Source organism: Motacilla alba, chromosome 2 (genome assembly GCF_015832195.1).
Source record: "Motacilla alba alba isolate MOTALB_02 chromosome 2, Motacilla_alba_V1.0_pri, whole genome shotgun sequence".
Classification (NCBI taxonomy): Eukaryota; Metazoa; Chordata; class Aves; order Passeriformes; family Motacillidae; genus Motacilla; species Motacilla alba.
The window spans coordinates 10497034-10520397 of NC_052017.1; the positions used below are offsets into that span (position 1 = coordinate 10497034).

Consider the following 23364-nt stretch of genomic DNA (forward strand, 5'->3'; position numbering starts at 1 on the left):
GTGGGATTGTGTCCCATCTCATATTTTCTGTTTCTAAGTAATCTGTCTGTCTTCAACTACTTTCTGTTCCTTACCCTTATTTGATAGAAATGATGAAGAAACAACTCAAAGTTGTTTTTGTAGGGGGAGTCCTCATCATGCCTAAACTCACATTTTAATAGATGTGATAGCTCTAGTGGGGCCAGAGTTTTAACTACAAAACCTCAAATGTCCTTTGAGCTGGAATTTGGAAACCTAAGTCTCTTGAGCTGCAGGAATATGAGATTATGTCCATTATAGGTGCACATTACAAAATCCAGGAATAGAGTTACAGCTGTGGAAAAGGGATAGTCTTATGGGGTTCAAAACTATTTGGAGAGAATCTGAAGATTATTGGTTTAGGGTTTATAAGCAGAGGAAAACAGATTTCTGAGAAAGAGTGACATATATGGCTCCTAACTATATATTTATTTACCTGTTTTAAATGATTTTGAGAAAAACTGTCATCTACTGGTGAAGTGTCAACCTTGGCATATGTAAGAAGTCAATAATGTTTATTAGAATGTCAAATGACTTTGTGCCATGTCCTCGAGAGCATCGGACAGCAGTAGTTGAAGAGTCCTTCTGAGACCTTCAAAAGGATGTCAGCAGTTTGGGCACTCAATTTTGATTTCAGAAGTTTTAATTCTCATGGAAACACTGAATCACACTGGGACCAGGCTTTTAGCATCCATCTAACTATGTAAATGGGATCTGGGAGCCTAAATTCCTCCTGTGCCTATCTTCCTGAAGGAATCTGCTCTGGACACTAATCTGTAAATCGTTCACATTTTCTCTAACTGGTTTGGCTACTCGAGTGCAGCATGGGATGGAGCAGATTGGTACTCTACATATGGCCTGGATGTTCTACTGCATTCTACTGCTTTGCAACTTTCCTACTCATACTGAGGATTAGAAACCAATTGGACAGCAGTATTTGTGATTGTACTTAAAAGCCAGGCTTTGTGAATCTTAATGTGACTGGAAAGATCCATGGAGACATATTGTCAACTTTACTTTTTTCTGTTATTCCACTTAGCAATGATTAAGATCCATTCCATGAGATACAGATGATAATTTCCCATCTTTTATCACAGCATGAAATTTCTATTTAGGGCTCTTTTGTCCAGTTCATCTTTATTTCACATAAGATAACTGAGAAGACCTCCTAATTTGCTTTTAACATCAAAATGATTGTCAGCCTTAAAAAATATATATATATAGAAGAGAGAAAATTGAAGCAAAGAATCAACTCATAATCTTTTTCTATGAATGTTACACTGCCATGAAAAGGACTGAACTTTCTTAATGCTTCATTTTTAACAGAAAGCGTGACAAAAATTTCCTATCAGCATTTAAACTGCTAAGATTTGTCAAACACAAATGGGGAAATTGTGTTTAAATAGCAGTTTCGTTTTGTCTCTAATGATTATGGCAGGGTTTTTTTTTCTTTTTTTTTGCAAAGAGGACCTCAGCAATAATAGATCATCTCTTTACTGAGTGACAGGAATTCTTTACTGTGCCTAGGGATTTCAGGCAGAGCAAAAGCCAAACTCTCTCTTTGATGCCAATAAACAGTGTGAATGCCACCAGTCTCTAGATCACAGCACTCAGTGTGAAGCTCACACCTTCCACCCTGCTCTGCCCTGCCCTTGGCTTCCTACCTCCCAGTTCTGGGGGACAGACAGCACTGCCACACTGTCCCCTCAATACCCTGTGTGCTGGTAAAGCTGCCCTGCCTGGTGACCCGTGGTGGGACCTCCTGTCACCCCACAATCTGTGACTCTGGGCATCAGGCCCAGCAGTATGTGAGAATGCTCTGGTTTTGCCTTTGTTGCCTTGTGTTAGAAAATAATAGAAAATAATAGGGGGTGCTAGCCCTTCATTTTTTCAAATGTATCAACTGAAATAACAATAACAACAACAATATTGAAAACCACTTCTCTCTGAAAACTTTGCAATTGCAGACCAGTGAGTCAAAATAAGATGTCCAATTGGACTTGAGAGACAGAAAGATGGGGACCTGGTGGGTCATCTTTCCCTGACAACAAGAAACATCAAGAAACAGCTGCTGTTGAAATGAAATATTGGTTGATCCTGGCCAAGAGCCAAACACCCACACAGCCTCTTGCTCATTCCACTCTCCTGCGGGACTGGGAAGAAACAGAAGGAAGGCAAGACTAATGCATTGATACAATGATAGTTCATGGTTGCTTGGCAAGACAAATGCCATAAACCCCATCATCTCTCCCTTCCCCTCTCCCCAGAATTTTACTGCTGAGCACAGTGTCCTATGGCAAGAAATACTCCCTCCATCCGCTGAGGACACCTGTCCTGGCTATGTCCCCTCTCAGCCTCTTGCTCACCTCCAGTTTACTTGTTGGGGATAGGAGAGCGAGATAGTCTTGGCACTTTGCAAGCACATAGCCAAAATGTTGCGTTATCAACTGTGTTTTAGCCACTAATGCAAAACATGACGAGGGAAATTAACTTGCATCACATGGTGCAAACTCTGAGCTGATGGCTTGTGTTTGACATGGTGTTATCCAGAATGTCTTCTCCATAGGTGAGCTGATGTTCTTAATTTACCATGTGTAAATTCATCATATCTTCAGAGAAATCAGCAGATCTGCTGTGGAGAGTCAATGTGCAGTAAAGCATAGGTCCTCATATAAATATCATGCTACAATAATAAGTATACTTATTGTTCTACTTGAAGAGAGTCTCTGGATTATAGCTTGCTGTATGAGGAAGACTTTACTTCTTAAACAATTTTTCTTAGAATCAATCTGACAATTTTTGAGAGAACAATCTTCTCTGTGTTTCAACAAAATTAGAATATGTTAGAGGACTGGCAGATTTCAAATACGTTATAACATTATACATTATAACTATTAAATAATTGACTTAAACTCTTCAATCTTTTGAAACATTTAGTTCAAGATCAGTTATGTGAGTTTTTTAGTTATTATTCAATTATTGTATTACATCAGATAAGATCACATCAGCTGGTATCTAGTGTGGTAAATTGCTACTGCCTAGGCCAATATTTTAAAGATTATCTTGATGTCTTCTAAACAACTAAACTTACTTTCACAAAAAAGCATGGAGATTTTAATTGTCATCACAATTCAGAGCAAAGCATTTCTAAATGCTTGGGACTGTCTGTTTCACTGACTAGCAATTTATTACTGTAGAACATTCTCAGTATGTCAATAACATAATTTTCCAGCTTTTTTTTTCTGTCTTACACATTGGAATTTGCCCCGGGTGCTACAGCATAAGTCAATTACAGTGGCCAAACGTAATTCTCTTTGGTTTCCCTGGGAAATTGAAATGACAGAAAAAATGTCAGAGTTCAGAAAAAGAAAACCAATCTAGCACACTTCTTTTTTGTCTGTAGAGATCTTGCATTATTGTAACAGCAGTTATCACAGAATCCCATTGTGCTTTTTACCAGCTTTGCCTGCACAGATAAATCTGCTTCTAGTCAGGATGACAGTAAATTGAAATGAAGGTAAAAACAAATCAGTTTTTATCACTTATGGTACTGAATGCAACAAGACATTTCCAGATTTGTTTTTGTTGATGTCATTAGTAAATTGTTTGCAGAGATTTAAGACAGCTTCTGCCAATTTTTTTGTTAAAAACACAGGAAATTGGTACTTATTTGAGTGCTTGATGTGGAAAACCTGCCTGTGCCATCTTTGAAAAGTGTGTGTTGAGGTCCCCACTACTTCTGGGAATGATGGTGAAGAAGAGACCACAAATCTACAACTTTAGTACAGAAAATAATGACACAAATGACAGATGATTCATCTTGCCTTGGCTGGCTGAGATTCTTGTGCTGGAAAGAACTCAAATCTTCCTGGAGAATATACTGAGATAAGGCTGTTTCTAGATTTTGATCTTCTGTGAATCACCTTATATCTGCAAGTTTCTTTTCTGGGTTCCACAAAACCAGTGAGATATTGACAAATATTGGATGGCTGACCGAGTGAACAAATTCATGAGAAGGAATTCAGAATTGAAGAAGAAGTCTTGAGGGAAATAGTTTGTGAACATAAGTAAAATTATACTTTGTCCTAATGCTGACTAAGAAGAAACATGAAACACAGATTTGTAAAACGCCACTAAGGGCATGGGACCCACCAAAAAAACCCAAACAGCATAAGGACACTTTCAGCCCTTCCCTAAAGAAGAGACCTAGACAGCCCCAACTGCCCAGAAAGGCTGAGAAAATCTGGAAGTGCCCTTTTCTTCCCCTAGCACTGCATGCACTCAGCAGCCATAACTATGGGAATTATGACTCCTTCCAGTCACTGATCTTCTTATATATTGTGGGTCTTTAATGTGCTGCTTTGGACATGCAGGAATAAGGCTGCAGTGGCTCAATCATGCTTTATAAAGCTGATCTAAAGAATGCAGGAGTAGCTCCTTGGCAAAGTAGAATGGGATGATATTCCTACAGGCATTTCTTACAATTCTTACACTGAGTAAGTGTAACCTCCCCTGTGCTCTCCCCCTACACGTGGTTAAAGCAACAGTTCTTGCCTCCTGTAGCTTAGTTTCTTACAAAAAGTATATTTAAACATTCTTCCTTGTGCTTCTGCTTGGAAAGAGCTCATCTAAATAAACTATAGCACTTTGTTTAAATCTGATGAGAGCCACAGTCAAGAAAACTGACAGCGACAAGGCAGCTGGTATGCTGGGTCTAGTGTGCATCTTTCACATCCCAAAGTCAATCATACTTCCTTTTTATTTTCCTTCATACTGAATATCAGTATGAATACTTTCATACTTTCACATCAGAAAGGAGATGCTCAGCACAGAAATCTTATCTGCATTTAGGTTCTGTGGTTGGAAAAGATCCATCAGAAAATCCTGTTTCCATTCTGCTGTCTTGCAATATTCACAACTGTCCCTACTGAATCTAGCTAATGTAATTGTTGAAAGGAAGGAGTGAGACAAGCCTGGATGAATTATATATATGCCTTTCCCCTCTGAGCTTATCTTCTCATTTCTGTTCTGGACCCACTGCTCCATGTGTCAGGGAGAGAATGAAGTTTATGGAAGCATCTCCACTGCTGACATCCTCATAAATACTGAGGTGCCCCACCTGAGGGGTGCTTGCAGAGAAGGACCATCTATGCAACTGTTTCATCAAAGCACTGAAGATTTCCACTCCGTATGTGTCAATCAGTCAAGTCTTAACATGAGTGAATACCAAATTTTGGCCCTGCTGGTAAGTGTAAGTATTTCCCATGGCTAGAGAAGAGCAGAACTAAAATTACACATACTCTGGGTTTGGTTTTTTTTTTGACTGGAAAGCACATTTGTTTCTGTTGTCAGTCTAAAACAAAGTTTATTTTGTATAACAAGAACTTGGTGTATTCAGACCTAAGAAAGTAATTAATAAATAATACTACTTTTATTGATAACTAATTCTCTCCCCGATCTGTAAGGAAATGAAAAATCAGAGAGGGCTGCATTTTGTCCTGTAAACAAAGAAATGTAGCAACACATTCATGAATAAATCTTCAACTCTGTTGCCAATATTTTTTGTCTGAACTTACTTGAGGTGTAAATATTTAATGCTTCTTTTCACTGCATTACTATTCATTTTTCTGTGTGGGAGTAAAGTCATCCTTCAGTATTGTGAACCAGGTAAATAATGTATTACTTAGTCATGAAAAATGCCAGAGGAAAATAAATGAGAGAATATCTTACCTTTGGTCATCACAATGCCTGCAAGGGTTTTGTGGCGTGCATGCATGGAAGTGAAATTGTCTGTCAGCTCCTGGAACTTCTGTGCAACCATTTGGTATACAGAGTCAGCAAAATCCTGAAAGAGACAGGCAGAAAGAATTTTTTCACTTCTTTGATTGAGGAACTTGGGCATTTCTGCAGATTTTCACCTGATGTCAGCTGCTGTGAGGTCCACTGTAGAATTAAACACCACCTATATGAGCAAAGATAAAACAAGTATCCCTCCTTTGACTTCCTACATCATCCTCAGAAATGGCAGAACTAACTGCATGAAAGCCAAGAGACCCATATTGACTAGGACTGGGGGTAAAGGGAGAAGATTTAAAGGCTGAGCCTTTTTCCAGTCTCTTAACATATTGGTCCAGCACCAGTTCATAGAAACTTAAAGCCCTTTATTATAGTATAGTGGACCTGTGTCCTACAAAACCACTTATTTCTGTGAGCCCAGTGAAAATTTTCATTAGCCCACCGAAGACTGAGAGCTGTGTTGAGGCCTGGTTTATCAGTAAAAACCACCTATTTCTGCATTCAAAGTGAGTTTTTAATGACTCACAGCTACTAAGGCAAAGCAATCAGCTCAGGAATTTGCCAGAGGAACACCATGATATGTTCTGCTTCTGTCTTGACTGGATGATGGGGAATCTTTGCTTGCATATCCTGCCAAAGATGTTGCTTGCAGTTCATGGGTGTGCAGAGGTCTGGGAGGGACTGGTCTGCCATGTCTCTTCCTGAGCATGGCATCTTTTTTGAAAGGCCAGGTTTTCCCATGGACTGGGCACTGGAGAGTGTGAAGTCTGAACCCTCACGTAGAATGAGTCCAATCACCAGGGAGAGTCTTGGGAACTTGGTTACTAAAACAGAGCAGATTAAAAGGTCTAAAAAGTGAATTCTGCAGACTCTGCATGGATGAGCATGAACCTAAACCAGCTTTGGTGCTCTTGAGAACACCATGACTTGGAATGATTCCCTGCTGCAATGTTTGGTATCTTTTCATTTACTTAATCTCTGCATTTTGTTTTGCACTGAGCCTCTCAAGCATACATTAGAGATAAGTCAGTGGAACACTCTTTGTGAGCATGAGTTGTTCTTAAAGTGCTTTGCAAGTCTGAACATAAAAAAGTAACATCCAAAGGATATTTTTTTCAGATATATGATTTCTTGTAGGGAACCAAGCTAAAACTACAAATCCTTCTGGAAGCAGTTCTGGAGTTTACTTTGGGGTGCTGACAGAGACCTCCTGGCATCCTGAAATCTGGTTAGTCCCAAGTGATTGTGCCTTTGTTAGGAAAAGTGGCTCAAGCAAGAAACAATTCAATTTTTTTTCTTCTGGTGTTGGGATATGCTACCTGGAGGAGGTCCTGGTAAAACAGGCCCCCTTTAATTCACTTGGTTTCATGAAGTGTGTTCATGACACACATGGAGGAGAGGCTGAGTCTGATACACAACTTCCCTCACCCTGAAATATCAACAGCCATGTGGAAATAAGGAAATGTATTTAAGAAGATCCCATCCATTCTTCTCCTCCCCAACCTGTTAATTGCAATGAAAAAAGGTTGGTGTAAAACAGTGTTTTAAATTGGGAGAACACTCATCTATTTCTCAGAGGAAAGCAGGTTCTAACTCACAAGTATCAGTAATGCTACTGCCATTAAGTGCCTCTGCAGGCTGTACACCATATGCTTCTACAGTTTGTTGTGGAAATTTAGCTTAATTTTAAAGCATTATTATGGTAAGTATGAAAAAATCTAATTAAATAAAACATAACAACACTTAGGCAAACTCCTTTTCATAAAACCTGGAATTTTTTTTTTTGTGTACAATCCTTGTAAGTGATTGCAATTTGCTCAAATACATAGACGATAGGATTCCTTTGACACAATAATTTTTCTTTGTTTCTCTAAACCTAGCTTTCCAAGGTACTGTTCTGGGAACAAACCATGTGCCCAAAATACAGTTTAATATAACACAAATAAAATATGCTGTCTTGTTGCAGAAGAAGAAAAGAGGCACATAAAGACTTTCTGGGAGATGCATGCAAAATTCCACACTAGAATTAAACGAAAACTAAGAAAAATTATCAAGAACAGTTTGACAGCTCCTAAATGGAATTTCACTTTCTCCGCATTTATACCTCTTCTAATCTAATTGTCCACAATTACCATGTGAGCGAGGTACTGCTCATACAGTGCCTCTGAAGGATGAATTTTGGGTCAATTCTCATTTGCCAAGCATGAAGGCACCCTTGTGATATAAACGCAATTACAGTCACTTTACAGATGAATGAGTGAAGGCACTAAAAGGGTGAGGGACTGGTCCAGGGGAATAGCACAGAGCTGGGCACAGCCAGGTGTTCTGATTTCCTGATGCTCTGGTTAAGTGCTCAGTGCTGGAACACTGCCTGTCTTTCATAATATGAAAGTTTGTTCCTCAACTTGCTTTCCCTGCTGAAGAGTGACTTCATCCATAATGAAAAACTAAAGTGTATTCGCAGCACTGATATAACTGGGCCCCATATGGTGGACTGAAAATCTGATCAGCTTTATTTAGACTAGAAAGATGGGGGGGAGAGGGGGTGTGTGTGGGGGGAAGAGTATCTCAATAAAAATATCTGCACCATCATTTAAAAAAAATCAAATCATAAATGTCATCTGCTGCAGTACTGCAGTCCAATCCATGTCTGCACTTCTACTGTACCGTCCAAATCTGCATCCCAGGGCATTTTGTGCTCATTAAGAGTTAATTAGCTCAGAGGCACACACAATTCCTAAAAGAATAATTTTAAAAACGCTAAAAAGAACAAATAACTTTAAACTTTGGATTTAGAAATTCCCCATAGTCAGAGCTTTCTTTACTTCATTTGGCAGTGGGTTCCAAAGCCAGAGAGCAAAGAGACTCACTAAAGGCGAAATAACGACATGACTTCAGATAACGTATGAGGGCGATAAGAAATTCAGCATTTGCTGATCTCAGGGAGTGACCTGGGACATTAAAGAACAGCAAATCCATTAAATATGAAGCCTCTTAGCTAAAATAAGTCAGGCGAATAGTTTTTTGTCTTGATTCCATTGCCTAAAAGGACGCCAGTGAAACTCATGGAAGCAAAGGAGTAACAAAGATGAATACATGTGGAATGCTGGGAAAAAAACCCAGATAGAGTGTCTAGTCTGAGAGGTCATTTCCAGGATATCATATTGCCCTAAATTTCCAAATGGATTGTCCAAAGTGAAATGGAAAGGAGGAAAAGAAGCAGTTTATTTTTTCAGATGGAGAAAAATAAGGAAGAGGTGCATGGCTCAGTCCTGTAAGAGATTTGATACTCTGAAGATTGGTCCTTTTTGTGCAACATCAATTTCAGAGCTTTGAATACTGTGGCCCTGTAAGTTGGCCCAGTGGCAGAGCTGGGTGTGGCATTAGGTTCCTCTATACCCATCCATGCAGCACCCTGCCTTCCCTCTAGCACACACCAGGGCACCTATTTGGCTTGACCTAGTTCTGTGAAATGAAGTCAGTGACAGCATTTCTGCCTATTTAGAGTCATAAGGCTGGTTCTCAATGCTTCTTAGGAAACCTTGACTGGTTACAGACATATCTAATGCACACAGGGCAGATATGGTGGAGATAAGAGTGGCTGCATTTATTCCTGCTCAGTGTGGAACCACAGATTTCATTCCAGATATTTTCTAGCTTTACTTTTAAACAATAATCCCAGACTACTAAAGAATACATATCCAGATGGTTATTCCTGAGGGGGTATAAACCAGAAAAATCCAACTATTTATGGCTATTGTGAGTCTTGTTGAACTTTAAGGATCCAGGCTAGACTATGTTATCTGCCATCAGAAGTAACTTCTAAACCATCTGCAAAAGGAACGGTTCTTTTCTTCTATCAAAACAATCTCAGAGAAAAGTTGTGTTTGGTGATACCACAGTTCCTACTGCCAAATATGAGTGAAAATAAAAGTCTCCATCTGGAGTAAATATAAGAGCCAAATACATCTTGGCAGCTTGTGAACAGCTATCAGGTTGGTAGAAGAAAAAGGGAAAATTTCTGAAGATGAAGGAAACATAAGAGTAGGAACTTACCTTGTGAAAGAGAAATTCAGTGCAATTAATAGAGATGCATGCAATTGCTCTGATCATGTAATGGCAGAGAAATTGCAGCTCAGGGCAGGGGGACAGGGGTGAAGAAAATAAAAAGATATGGACAGTCAGAAATTTGAAATTTTTTTCTAATATACATAGGAGAATAAATGCTGAAATGCTTCTTGAGTGCTGAACCTAGGAGGGACTAATGCTTAGGGGTTTAATCCCCTTGGAACACTGGGGTCTGTTACAGATCACCACTGAAGCCAGTGGAAGTATTCCTGACTCTTGCATGTTCCAGACAAGGCTCAAGTGGCAGGGATGGGAGCTCAAGCGTGCCCATACCCTGGCCAGGCAGGGTGAACTCCATCACTCTGGCTTTGGGTGGATGTTGGGAGTAAAAAACAGGAGTCAGGGGAAGAACTGACCTTCAAGGCGCTGAGTCTTTTTAAAATCCCCTGCTTTGATTTGCCTGCTATCAAAATCTTTCCATAGGTCCTCACATACATTCTTTGTACAAAAAATAATTGTCTCAGAGAGACAAGGTCAGTCTTGTGAATACAGTGAGTGATACAAGTATGGCAAAGAAGACTGCCTGACCCCCATCCAAGGGCAAATCTGCTCTAGGTTGCACTCAAACATTGAATATTGCCTAAATGCTCCCTTCCTCTAGTGGAAACAAGTTTCTTGCTCAGGCTGCTGTCAGAAGAAAGAAAACATAATGCTAAATTGTTCACTGAGAGATCCTACAGCACTTAATGAGCTGTATTTTAACATATACAAGGAGTCTGGAAAGATGAAAAATAGATGTCATTACTATTATAACTGCATTGTGATGTCTGAAGTATTCATCTGTCCTTGATTAGTATATCAAATTACTTCTGTTATCCACAAATGAAAATCAAACTTTAGACCACACCATTACAGAACCAAAAACTTTTAGGGATTTCTCAGCACTAATATTTCAAATGGTATAAATAATTAAATGTGTTCAGGTTTGCAATGGGAGTCTTCAGGGTAAAACTGACATTCAGCAGGAATAGTAAGGATATTAAAATCAATAGATTATAAAGGAGAAAGCCTTTAGTAAACATTTTCTATTGAAATCCTGTCTTAGGGTTTATAGGGTTGAAATATCAAAAAGGTTAGATTTGCATATGGATGGGAGGAAATATTCTACTATACAGATATCACTAAGGGCTCTGTTTTTGCTGTCTCACAAGTACTTTATTTCCAGAATCTTACTGACATTTGGGGGCTAAATGTTGAACACGATGAATGGGGATCAGGCTGAATTAAGTTCACAACTCTCTTCAGATAAAAAGGAGATGCACACCTAGTTCTTTTCACTGTCCGAGAGGGAAACACACACTCATTGACAGTGGGAGTTTGCATGTTTTTCCTGCAGAGAACTCTCACTGTCTGAATGGGAGGGGAGGAAAACACAGCACAGAGATCAATCCTGAAGAGCTGCTCCTGGTCAGACTGTATAGCAAATTGCTACACATTTTTTTTTCCCAGGCTTGTAAATAAGTTTGCTGTAGTTAGTTGGAGATTCATTGATAAGTGATTGTACCCTCAAGTCAATGAATTAGTCAGGCTCTTCCCAGGTACTACATCATCTTCAAGATCCAGCCTTGAGCAGAGAAATAGCTGAGGGTCGTGGGTTGCCCTCCGTCATCAGTCTTCTGAAATCAATTTAGTGCCAGGGGCTCCCCCAGCACAGTGGAGAGCGCTGAACAAGGACCTAGAGGAATGGAGAGGCAGGATGTGGAAGGAAGGAAGGAAGGAAGGAAGGAAGGAAGGAAGGAAGGAAGGAAGGAAGGAAGGAAGGAAGGAAGGAAGGAAGGAAGGAAGGAAGGAAGGAAGGAAGGAAGGAAGGAAGGAAGGAAGGAAGGAAGGAAGGAAGGAAGGAAGGAAGGAAGGAAGGAAGGAAGGAAGGAAGGAAGGAAGGAAGGAAGGAAGGAAGGAAGGAAGGAAGGAAGGAAGGAAGGAAGGAAGGAAGGAAGGAAGGAAGGAAGGAAGCTAGTCACAGGCAGCGGGCTGGAAGCTGGGCTCATTCTTTGTCCTCCTTCCTGGTGGCTTAGGTGCAAACCACTTGCTTTGCCATGAGCCCCCTTTATCCAGAGGTAAAAGGGGACAATTTTTACGCATATTTCAGGGAAACTGGGAGGCAAATGGCACTGTCAGTGATGAGACCCTCCAAGCAGAGTCACACAAGGGCTTCTGCAGTCAGACTGGAGGCTGCAGTCCATAGCCTATCATAACTCAGCCTTCCTTCAGCATGTGCAGGCATTTGCAGATTATTACTCAAAGAACAAGGCTCTGTCAGGGAATTCATTGTGGTTCTTTCCTTGAGATGTACAGGAATTATTTCTCACTGATCATAACTCCTAGAGTATTGATCATTATGTCTGGTTCTGGCTTACCTCTCAGGGTCACTGTATATGGGCTTTGTTTTATCTTAGATGGCCGTGGTTTTATTTTGTCTGGCTGTATGTTTCATTTCAGCTGAACTGTGCTGATATATCCTGCGTACATCCTGATTCAGAGAGGTCTTCTCACTCGTGCTTTTTAGAGGGGGATGGGGCTTGTGCAGCACAGGCTGCATGTGGCAGCAGCTGGGTACACATTTCCACATGGAGCTTTTAATGAAAACTCCAATAAAGCACTTCTGACACTAAGTATCCTCACCGTTTTCTTATCAAGATTGATGAGGAAGATCAACTGGTCCTATTGATTCAGTCAAAAGAATCACTTTCACCACCCTCCCCCATCTGTTCATAGTCCTATTACAAATGTTTTAGCTACATATGATGCTGAGCTACCTCAATGAATTTCTGATTTCTGTGATCATCAAATGTCCCAAATTTCTCTGCATTTATGAAGGCTCCTCAGTGGCTTAGCTGACCTCGGCTGACTTGGGCAGCTCGTGCAGTCTGTGCTCCTGGGCTCAGAGTGATTATTTGCTGTCTACTTCCCTTTTCTCCCTCGCCCTGGCTGGAGGCTGATTGCTCTGCTAATTTCCCAGGCCCCACAAAACATATTTGCCTCCACGCTGTTGCTTCTATCATTAGTGATCATTTACTAAATATCAGCACTGTGCTGGCTGCTGTGTGAAGCAGACTTTGAACATAGTCCCTGTGTGGCAGACAGAAGAATGATGAAATACCCCAAAATATCCTACAGTGGGATTTAAAAAAAAAAGAGAATTCCTTCTCTCACCCATTTTTCTTTTGTGCCTCACAGCAAACTTAGGGCTTTATGAAAAAGATAGCACTGCCTGTGCTGGAGTTGGGAGGATACAGCATACATGGAAACATTAAAATGAGAAAAAGGTGGGAGGATTGGTTATGGTCCCTCTTTGGTAAAACTTGGCATTAGGTTTCCCAATGACCTCTTTAGGTTTTAGATTTGACCCTATTTTAATGAATGGAAGATCTGCTAAAAAAAGCCATATAATCAGATTTTGCTGAATTGCTCATACACCCAGCATATGCTCCAGCAATGCTTGAAGACTGAGGAAGGTTTCTCACTTATTATGTTTCTTGCGTGGCTAAAAGCCAGCTGAATGACCTCCACTGCATCTGAAACTCTTTTAGTAGGGACCACAAAAGTCTCCAGATAAAATTTGTTTTCAATATTTTCAGTGAAATTTTTAGTCATAACTGTTTGGAAGTTCACAGATTTTTTTCCTAAAATATTGAATTTTTATACACAAATAACAATTTTAAAATGGAGGAAACACACCCCGAAGTTTAGTGGGGCATTTGGGGGTAATGGGAAGGGACAAATTTAGAAACCAAAAGTTGTGATACAAGTTCTTCCATAATGAAAAAGTTTCTGAATTTTTACCTGAGTACCACTACGGGATCCTGTCTAGGAAATTAATCAGTTTTAAATATCTCAAAAGAAATATGTAGCCACAGTAGGAAGTATAAAGATCAAAGTGAAATTTATTCTACAAGCTCAGTGAAAAAAAATTGGTCTGTTTTCTCAATATATCCCTTGACTACAGGGAATCAATCAAACAATATAACATATCTTTTTATTTGTTTCAGAAACCCCTGGAGTGACTGAAAGAAAATAGAACACATAAAATAAGCATACTATTGAAAAAGGAAATGCTGTCAAATCCAAATGCCTCAGCTCCTCCAAAAAGTAAGGTTTTCCATTTAGTATGAAAACATTTTGCATAAAGGTTTAATTAGAATCTTTAAATTTACATTAGTGTGCTAATGTCAGGATGCTAATGTATGGGCCCTCTCTATTTGAGGTTGATTCATTGCTGTCTGCATTCATCTTGCTCTAAAGAGATGCACCAATAGGTAGCATTTCAATGAATTTAGAGGAAACAAGCTTTTCCACTGACATGAACAGTTGTTCCCTGAAGGAGGCCGTGCTAGGTTGCCAGCTTTGCTCCTTCTGCACACAGCTCTGGTAATGAAGAATGTCCACAGCAATTTTGCAGAATCATTCCTGAAGTCAATACTGCACCTGCTAACAAACACCAGAAAGAAATGGTTGTTTGTTTGCCTTTTTACTTTTCTTTTACTGATCATTAATCCAAAAGCCTTCTTCCTAGAGAAGCACACATAAGGTTGGCTGCAAGTGCTGAATAATTTAAAAAATGAAGTAGTGTTCACTTTGCAGCCTTGTGCCTGCTTTAGGACAAGCCTCAGGTGTCAAGCTGTTGTACACTACAGATATTAAATTAGCACCAATGGGTTTTCTTTAACTAGATAAAAGCTCTGTGAAGCCACCAGTGTCTGAGAATGGCTAACTGTAAAAACACTATTATGGTCTCTATAAAAAAACCTAGATTTTAGATTAATATTATGAGTTGCTTCTGTTTAATAAAATGAATCCTTTATCTGAGAAATGTCTTTTCAGTTTTCAGTTTCCTTGCTTTATCTTGCTTAGGTGCATTAAAATGAGTATCCTTTGGAAACTGAGGGTGGCAAAGCCCTTGTCACATACAATTCTCTTGGCTGTTTGAGGTCCTCTCTCTTCCCAAAGCCTAACCAGTTAGCAGCTCTTGGGTAAGTGCTCAAAGCAGGGGGAGAACAGTGCTTGCTCAAATCCCTTGACCATCATTTTGAAAGTCTATGCCTGTGTGTTTATGGTTCTCATTAATGCTCTGTGCTATTAAGCGCCTTGCCCGTCACACATGTGCTTTGTTAGATAAAGCAGGGAGCAGCCAGTGTCCAAAACAAATTTAATCTATTCTGAACTGCTGATCCCAGCAAGGCACAGCACGACTCAACTTTCTGAACCACTGCAGAGCAAGGCATATAATACTTCGTGTAGCAATTACTATACAGACATTGGATTTTTTCCTTTCTTCTTGTTAAAGATCTTGCTGTCACTTGCTGTAATGGTCCTCAAAATTTGGCTGTAACCCTGCTAATAAACTTCCCCTTGGCTGAGAGGGGTGATAAGGGAAACTGCATTTCATGTTACCTCACCCTTCTCTGGGCTTCTTCTCAAATGTGTGGTTTGCAGGGATAGTTCTCATCATCCAGGGTGGCTTTGTGCTAGGAGAAGCAGAACCATGATTTCCCTTGAATCCCAATTGCCACTCAGGCACCCTCTGAGTCATTTGGGACTGGTGCGTGCCTGGCACCAGAGTTAAAACACCTCTTCCCTGATTTGCTGTCCCTTACTGGATAACACAAATAATTAACACAACAATACTGAAATAAAGAGTTGTTGCTGTTGTTGTTTTTTTGTTTTTTTTTTTTTAAATACCTGACAAGAACATTCATGTGAAGCTAAAAAATCAATCTTACTTTTAGCCCATGCTCTAAATCCCCAACATCGCTGTCTCATCACCTTCCCCTCCACTCAAGAAACTCCGAACCAAGTGCTCACACCTAAAAGCTGAGAATGCAATTTTTAAACCTTGTGACAATACTCTTGGGCAAAACCTGTTGCCTCAGCAGACTTGCCTTTAAACAAGAACAAGAACTCAGGAGCATGAGGCCATGAGGCACTGTGTGGGCTGTCCACAGGACAACCTCCACAGGATGACCTCCCCTTGTGACCATTCCTGTGAGAGAGGTGTAAAATATCTGCCTGCAGTTAAGCACAATGTCACAGTTTTCAGTTAGAGCTCAGATTTCTTACAGCAAATAAAATCTTTTAGAAGAATTCCTCATCATGGGAAAGTTGTTTTAAGGGAGCAGTAAAATAAGAGCTCTTTGTGAAGAAGAAAAGGAATAAATTGATAAAACCAGTAATTAAGTTGAAAATTATTATTTCTATTTATTTATGTACTTCCAGAAAAACATCAAAGCAATTTACCTACAAATTGACCAAAACCTATAAAATTAATGTTACATATGTAATATATTTATTCCCATAAATTGATCATTAAATTGAGAGACAATGTGCTCCAATATTTTCCTCAAGTAAGTCAGTGTCAAAGCCAAGAAATGTACAATTCTTCCTTTACAGAAAAAAAGAAAAAGGCTAAAACCAATATGAATACATTTCTTTTACCAGCACACTGTACTTGAGGAAGGATACCTCAAAGTATGCATTGCACATCTGGGCTTCTTTTTACAGCTGTGGGGTAAGAAAAAATCTCCTGAAATTCAGACAGCAATTTTGGCGAGCAAAGAGGAATATCCAGCTCCATACCCAGCTCTCAGAATATATAAAACTGTCTCACCAATCTGTGTTTCTAAGGTAATCACTGGTTGTTAGCTCACTTGTTAAGCTGCACATAACCTAAAGGGCACTCCAATAAATTACTTTCAGCATGCTTCTCTCTCCTGCTCTGCTCACAGGGATCCTCAGCCAGGAGGAGCTGGCACACAAGCCTTGTGCTACCCTTTTCAGTCTATGAAACTGTCCTGCCAAAACCTGAGCAAGCCGGGGGGGCGTGTGTGTGTGTGTGTGTAGAACACAAGGGATACACAAAATTCTTGGACTCAAGAACTGATTAATATGGACAGCAAGGTAAAACATTCTGCTTGGAATTTCTGAATATAATACAAGGAAAAAAAATGAAGGATTTCAAGGCTGTCTGCCATTGTACCTTTGTCTTCCTGTCTTTCTTCTTCCTTTCTCCTTCTATAATTGTTGTTTAACCATTTTCTTCACTTCTTCTGTCGAGTGAATCTGTTCTTTGCCTCACAGAGGCATTGCATAGGTGGTCTGGAAACCCAGACAAACTATTATACAAATTGAAGGCTGTCCAGTTTCTGATAACACCAAAACTAATTTATTTTTTGTTTATACTCCACTACCTTTGACAAAGCTTCCTCTAGAGATTTATATCTCCATCCTTACTGCCTTCCAACTGTTTGTCATTTTTTTTTGCTTTGCAACTGACAAAAGAAAAAAAAAACAACACCCTGACATCAACCTTGGAAGAGGTACTGAGTACAGAAGGTTTTTTTTTTCAGATGTGATAAAATCTTGCCTAAAACCATGTCCAACCTTTTCAGCAGAAAGTCCAGATGGCTTTGCAGCCTGTACAACAGACTTTATTCAACGATGCTTCTCTAAGTGTCAGCAGGGTGTTGTCTTCCAGAACTAGTAAATGTGCAATGAAAGGCAGCTCTGAGGGGAGAAATAAACACAAACAAAAAACCCTCTCACTTAAATCCCCCTGCCTCCTCCCAAAAATCAAATTAATCTGAGAATTTCTACACACATCTGACTGAAAGCTCCCTCTGGGTGGAGAAAGGCTTTGCAAACAACTGGAGGTGTAAGGGATGAGGTCACAGCTCAGGCAGCTCTGGGGTGAGCAGTGATTTACACTCTCACTGCTGGCCTGGTCACCCCTGCCTGCACTGCAAGTATTTCATCTATAGGATCAGGACCCTTCCTGAGTCTGTGTATAGGCTTCAGACTGCAACACCTCATAATGCTGTTTTCGCTGTGATCAAATTAGCACAAAGAAGCATTTAAAGCATTTATGAGTGTGAATGGCAGGCACGGAATGAGGAGGGTGAAGGCTCAGGGATGTGGGGTGAGTTTCTGCCCCTGTGCCTGAATCCCTTGCAGCCTGATGATGCCAGGCACGCCATCAGCCCCTGCCTCAATTTCCAGTCTGTAAAGTGGGAACACTCAAGAAGTCATGCATCTGACTTCTTTGGTACAGGTGAGGGTCAAAGTACTGAAAAGGAGAGTCAGGGGTGATCTTATCACTCTCTACAGCTCCCTGAAAGGTGGTTGCAGTCAGGTGGGGTTGGTCTCTTTCTCCAGGCAGCACTGACAGAACCAGAGGACACAGTCTCAAGCTGCATCAAGGGAAGTTTAGGTTGGATATTCAGAAAAACTTTTTTATGGAAAGAGTGATAAAGTACAGAAATGGTCTGCCTGGGGAGGTGGTGGAATCACCATCCCTGGATGTGTTTAAAAAAAGATTGGATATGGCACTTGGTATCATGGTTTAACTGAGGTTTTAGGGCTGGGTTGAACTGGATGATCTTGAAAGTCTCTTACAACCCAGTCATTCTGTGATTCTGTGATTCTGTTTTACTTCAGTTTATGGCCCAGCTCTGTCCTGCCCACCCCTCCACTCTGCGCAGCACCTAGTTTTAGATATAGGCAGTACAGGATGACAAGCAGAAAAGCCACAGCCAGCACTGGCTGTATGGCCATGGTGAGCCCTGAGAGCAGCTGGATCCTGCACCCAGCAACACAAGCACGGAAGGTGCCTAAACCAGATGAAAAACTGCTCGTTCTTGGTACCACTTCTGAGTCCTGAGAGGGAATCAGGAAGAATAAAAAAAAGCTCCCACAGCTAGTTCATGCAGCTATTGTCATTTTAACCACCACCTGTGTGATGTGGTTAACACTGCAGCCATTTTACTGGTATTCCTGATCCTGTTAGAATTGTGTGGCTTTGTGGTTGGCAGCAATCTTGCTCCATGCTGTGCAGAGTTTATCCCAAAGCAGGCATGTTCAAGTGCACCTTGATATGACTGCAAGGCAAAAATAAGTGATAGCAATAGTGGGGAAATTCTCAGAAGTAAAAAGAAAAAAAAAAGAAAAAACCTGGTGTACAAAAAGCCTTTCCAGCATGTCTCCAGTTTTGTTTCTCGTTGACACACTATTCTTGTTCTGAGCTGACAGCTGCAGTCTAGCCTTTGTCAGGTAATTAATCTGGGTAGTTCACTTCCACAGGTGAGTAGCAGGTTGGCACAGTCTCCTCTAGCAGTGGTTTGTGGGTTTGTTTTTTTTTTTCTCTTTTCAGAACAGTGTGGGTATGAAAGCGTGCGGGTATGTGTGTATGAATATGGCACACAACACACCGACCTGGCAAAAAAGTAATTTGCTCCTTTCTCACTGCAGAGTTATATGCTGCAGATATAACTCCTGTGTTTTGCAAGGTGAATGGAAGAAAACCTTAGACAGGAATTTAAAAGCATCAGACTTGCTCTAATTGATTACAACTGACAAAACATCAAAAACCCCTGGGTTTCTCTGCAAGCTTGAGTACTGCTGGTCTGATTCACACAACAATATCTGTATATCTTTAGAAATGAAAGTGGTTAAAAACAAGAAAAAGAGACCGTGAGAGACACAGAGAAAAGTCATATTTCTTGGCAGGGAAATGGGGGGTGATCTACTTCATTTTAACATTTAGTTAATTGTGAAGTAATGCAGTCATAATAACATGTAAGAACATTTTCTTTTATGCAATTCAGACAGTGCACGGCAAGGTCACTGAGCTGGGAAACATGATTCTGTGGGTCTAGTGTCAGTACCAAGATACCCTTTCACCAAAAACATACACCTTCAAGTCCTCCCTGAGCTTCACAGAGCCACTTTCCCATTTTTGATGGTTTCTCATCACTCCCACATTGTGCCCCAAGATATCTGTCTTGACAAATGGTTGGGTATTACATGGCTGGACAACACAATTGTATCTCAGTCTCTCTGTCCCCCATGGCCAACACAGGCTTTCTTTATGTCTTCTTTCTTACATTCCTTCTCCCTTAGATTTCTTCTTCCTTGTTCTTATAACTCAGCATGCTCTTAAAACCTAACCAGCATATTAGACTATTTCAGCTGAGTCCTGGGGTACCACACCCTTCTTGTTGCCATGGTCAGTCAAGAGATGGTTCAGTTTGGATTGTGCTGTGAAAGGATGCAATTTATGTCACAAATGTCTCCTTGATTAGTAATACAAACAGTGTGATGAACTGTAGCATGTCTCTCTCAAAGACAGCAAGCTTTAGTCCAGAGGGGCAGAGTGCCCTGATGGAAAAGCAGTGCAATGATCCCTAGGGAGAGGGCTATACTGGGACCAACTCATTAGGAGAGGTGGATTTAGAAAACTGAGCATTCTACACCTTTTCTTGAATGTTTGGGGTTGTTATTTCAAGGTGTGCACTTATGACCTACCCTCATTTCCAGTGGTCAGTCCACAGAGTGATGCAAGACCCCTGAGTGATGGCCATATTTTGGTCATCTCTTCCCACTGACTGCAGGAAGAGTCCTGATCTACTGGCTCAGCAGCAGAATAAATTTGTTGTCTACCCCTTCAGTGTGAGTGCTGCAGTAATATTGAATAGGTACCAGTAGTAAGGATCAGAATAAAGTGATCTCCCTGCACCTGGAAATGGAATAAAATCCCCTCACCTACACAGCATTTAGGTCTTCATTCATCACATTGCCATCTTTTGTAGTGAAATGTTCAGATCCTATTGCAATGTCCTAGATATTAATTTTCATTGCCAGTAACAGGAGTCCTGTGCACTTAACACTGTCCTTGGAACAGAGTAAAAATATGTTTCAGCAGCTAATGAAATTATCACAGACCCTCTGACCTGGAAAACAAACAGCAAGGCTTACCCTTGCTGGCTAAAATGATGTGGTGCAGCTGTATTTTGTCACATACTTTATATATATGAGCATATATATATATATATATATATATATATATATATATGCATATGTCATGCCAAATTGTAGATTGCCATTTTATATATATTAAGGTGGTTAAGGAGGCTTTTTATAGATGACATTTCCATCACATCTCAGCAAATGTTTTGCTAAAATCTATGCTGTGTATCATGTATTTTATGGTTTCTTTAGCACATATAGGGTTTAACTGTTGGCAGACTAACACCAGCTTCTAACAGAGATGTAGCAGTGTTACCATTTTTCTCTAACCAAACTTCCACATCTCAGACTTTACAATTTGTTTTTTGTCCTTAATACTTTTTGTCTAGCTAGAACTGAAAAAACCTTCAAAATGAACTCTAATCAAAGAGGTACAGAGAAATTTTCCAAGGCAAGGATGATGGCAGACCTCTCATGGGACAACTAGGAACCTTGAGGGAAATTATTGCCATTGCAAAATATATTGCCATACCACAGAAAAGGACAAAACATGAGCTTCCCTTGTGTTTTTTAAGTATCAGGCTTGCAAAGGGAGGTGGTTGGAGGTCTTTGAAGAGCTCATTCTCACTGCAGGCACAAATGAGACATAAGGTTGTCCTTTTATGTTATGAGATACCAAGGATGTTAAGCATCTAATGCTTTTTGGTATAGGGATGACAGACCTGGACAGAAGCTGCAACCACTTTGTTGGAACAGCTATGGAACTCCTGTGCCTAAATTTCTCTACCTGCATTTATCTGTCTGCAGCTCCCCAAGGATCACCTCTCTCATGGCCTCAGTAAGAAATCTCTGGGGCAAAGCAAAGCATTGCAATTACAGTGTTGGCATGTGAGCTACATGGGACAGGTCATCAAAGAGACAAAATGAGAATTTATTTCCTTTGGAGGTGTAATTCTGCTATGAAACCAGTAACACAACACACTCAACACCAATGGGAGATGACACCCCAAACATATCCTATCTGTGTCTTCCTGGGTTTAAAATAAATGGGCTATGGTGCTAATTTTGCCTTCTTGGTTGCCCTACAAGGAAAGCAGAGGACTGCATGGACTGTCAACACCTTACAGGAGAGGGGACAACCACTTTTCACAATGTAGCTCCAGCAGCAGCTGCTGGCTTTGTGTACTGGCTGATAGAAAATCATCAAATCGTCATCTGTGAGCTCTCCAGGGAGTTCCACAGCTGTCCTACCAGAAATAGAGAAGACTTTGACCATATGTCAATGGTCAGAGACAGCCCCTCAGCAACAGTATTTGGGCGTGGGGCTCCATCACAACCATCAACACCAGTGCCACTGAGGAATTCTTGTTTGAAGGAGAAAATGGCTTTCTTGGCCTTAATGGAGACTGTGGGCTGATTCGTGTTCTGGTTTAGTGCTTGGCAAGAGTGTTTTCGCAGCTTGCAGGAGCTTCACAGGCATGCATGGAAGTGTCAAAGGCCAGGTTGGATGGGGCCTGGTGTGTGGGTGGCATCCCTGCTTATGACAAGGGGGTTGGAACTGGGTGAACTTTAAGGTCTCTTCCAACCCAAACTATTCTATGTTTCCATGATTCTACATTATACAGAATACAGGAAGATCCCTCTTTGCTGCTGATATTATTTTTTTCCCCTGGAAAGTTGAGGATCCAGGAACATTCAGAGCACAAAATTTTCTAACGATCTCTTCAGAGATTAGCAAAGCCAAGAAACACGACACAATCTATGCTGAGAATTTTAGTTTAGAAGCCTCAAATGTAAAATCCAGCTCAAAAGGGATGGCCTAGCATTATGTGAAGAAGAAATGAACATTTATTAAGGACTGGCACATGCTTGTGCCATGTTTGGCAAAGGAACTGCAGCTGCTGACATCTCCAGTTAGTAAGAATAGGGTGAGCCACATCCATTTTCATGTGGCAAGCCCAGTTGTACATGGCTGAGATTGCCATCCAACATGCTTCAATTTTAGTGGAGAAAGCACTTATAAAACCAACTCCTAAATCCACCATCACCAATAATTTCAGAAAGATTTTTCTTTCCCCCTCCCTCAAAGCCTTTCTGCTAGAGTGCAGTCATGTTACTAAGGAAAGAATTCAGAATCCGAGCCAAACTTTGGCTCAGAAATCTATTGAGACTTTTACCTTTGCTTAAGCAGGCTTTGGTTTAGACTTCCTGTGTCTTTAAAAATCGAACACTACTGCTATTTTATGAGTTCAGCTTTTTATGCAAAGCTTTCAAAAATTTTTCTTGCGCACTTTATTTCATTTTACAGCTGTAGAAATTTGGAATAGCTTGTGGCAATCAGTGATGCCTGCCAATACATTTTTTTTCAGGCCAAATAGCATTGATAAATACCTGTAGCATGTCTTTTGCTAACTAATACTATTTCTAAAATTCTCAATGACTAAAAATCAGTGACTCAGAACTTACTGCAGGGGATTGCAAATAGCAGCTCTCAATTACAGATTGTAGAGAGACTATAAACCACCACGTGAAACAAGGGGTGGGGTATTGAAACAGACTCTGTCAAGAAGAAAATACTTCACAAATGCCTCTTGAAAAAAGCAAGAGGAGATGACAGCCAGTAATCCTTCTCCCCTACCTTTCCTCACAGACTTTTCCCTTCTTCCTCATGTACTACTTGCTTAC

At 40.5% G+C, this 23364-nt stretch overlaps 1 protein-coding gene across 3 annotated transcripts in view; it reads right to left on the reverse strand.

The window, feature by feature from the left end:
• The window catches only part of ADARB2 (adenosine deaminase RNA specific B2 (inactive)), a 305595-nt gene that overhangs the window by 54424 nt on the left and 227807 nt on the right, over positions 1 to 23364 (reverse strand). For all 3 annotated transcript variants that reach the window (XM_038130039.1, XM_038130040.1, XM_038130041.1), the window contains exon 4: positions 5749 to 5863. In XM_038130039.1, the coding sequence (XP_037985967.1) occupies positions 5749 to 5863 (115 nt within the window). The remainder of the gene's footprint in view (positions 1 to 5748; positions 5864 to 23364) is intronic.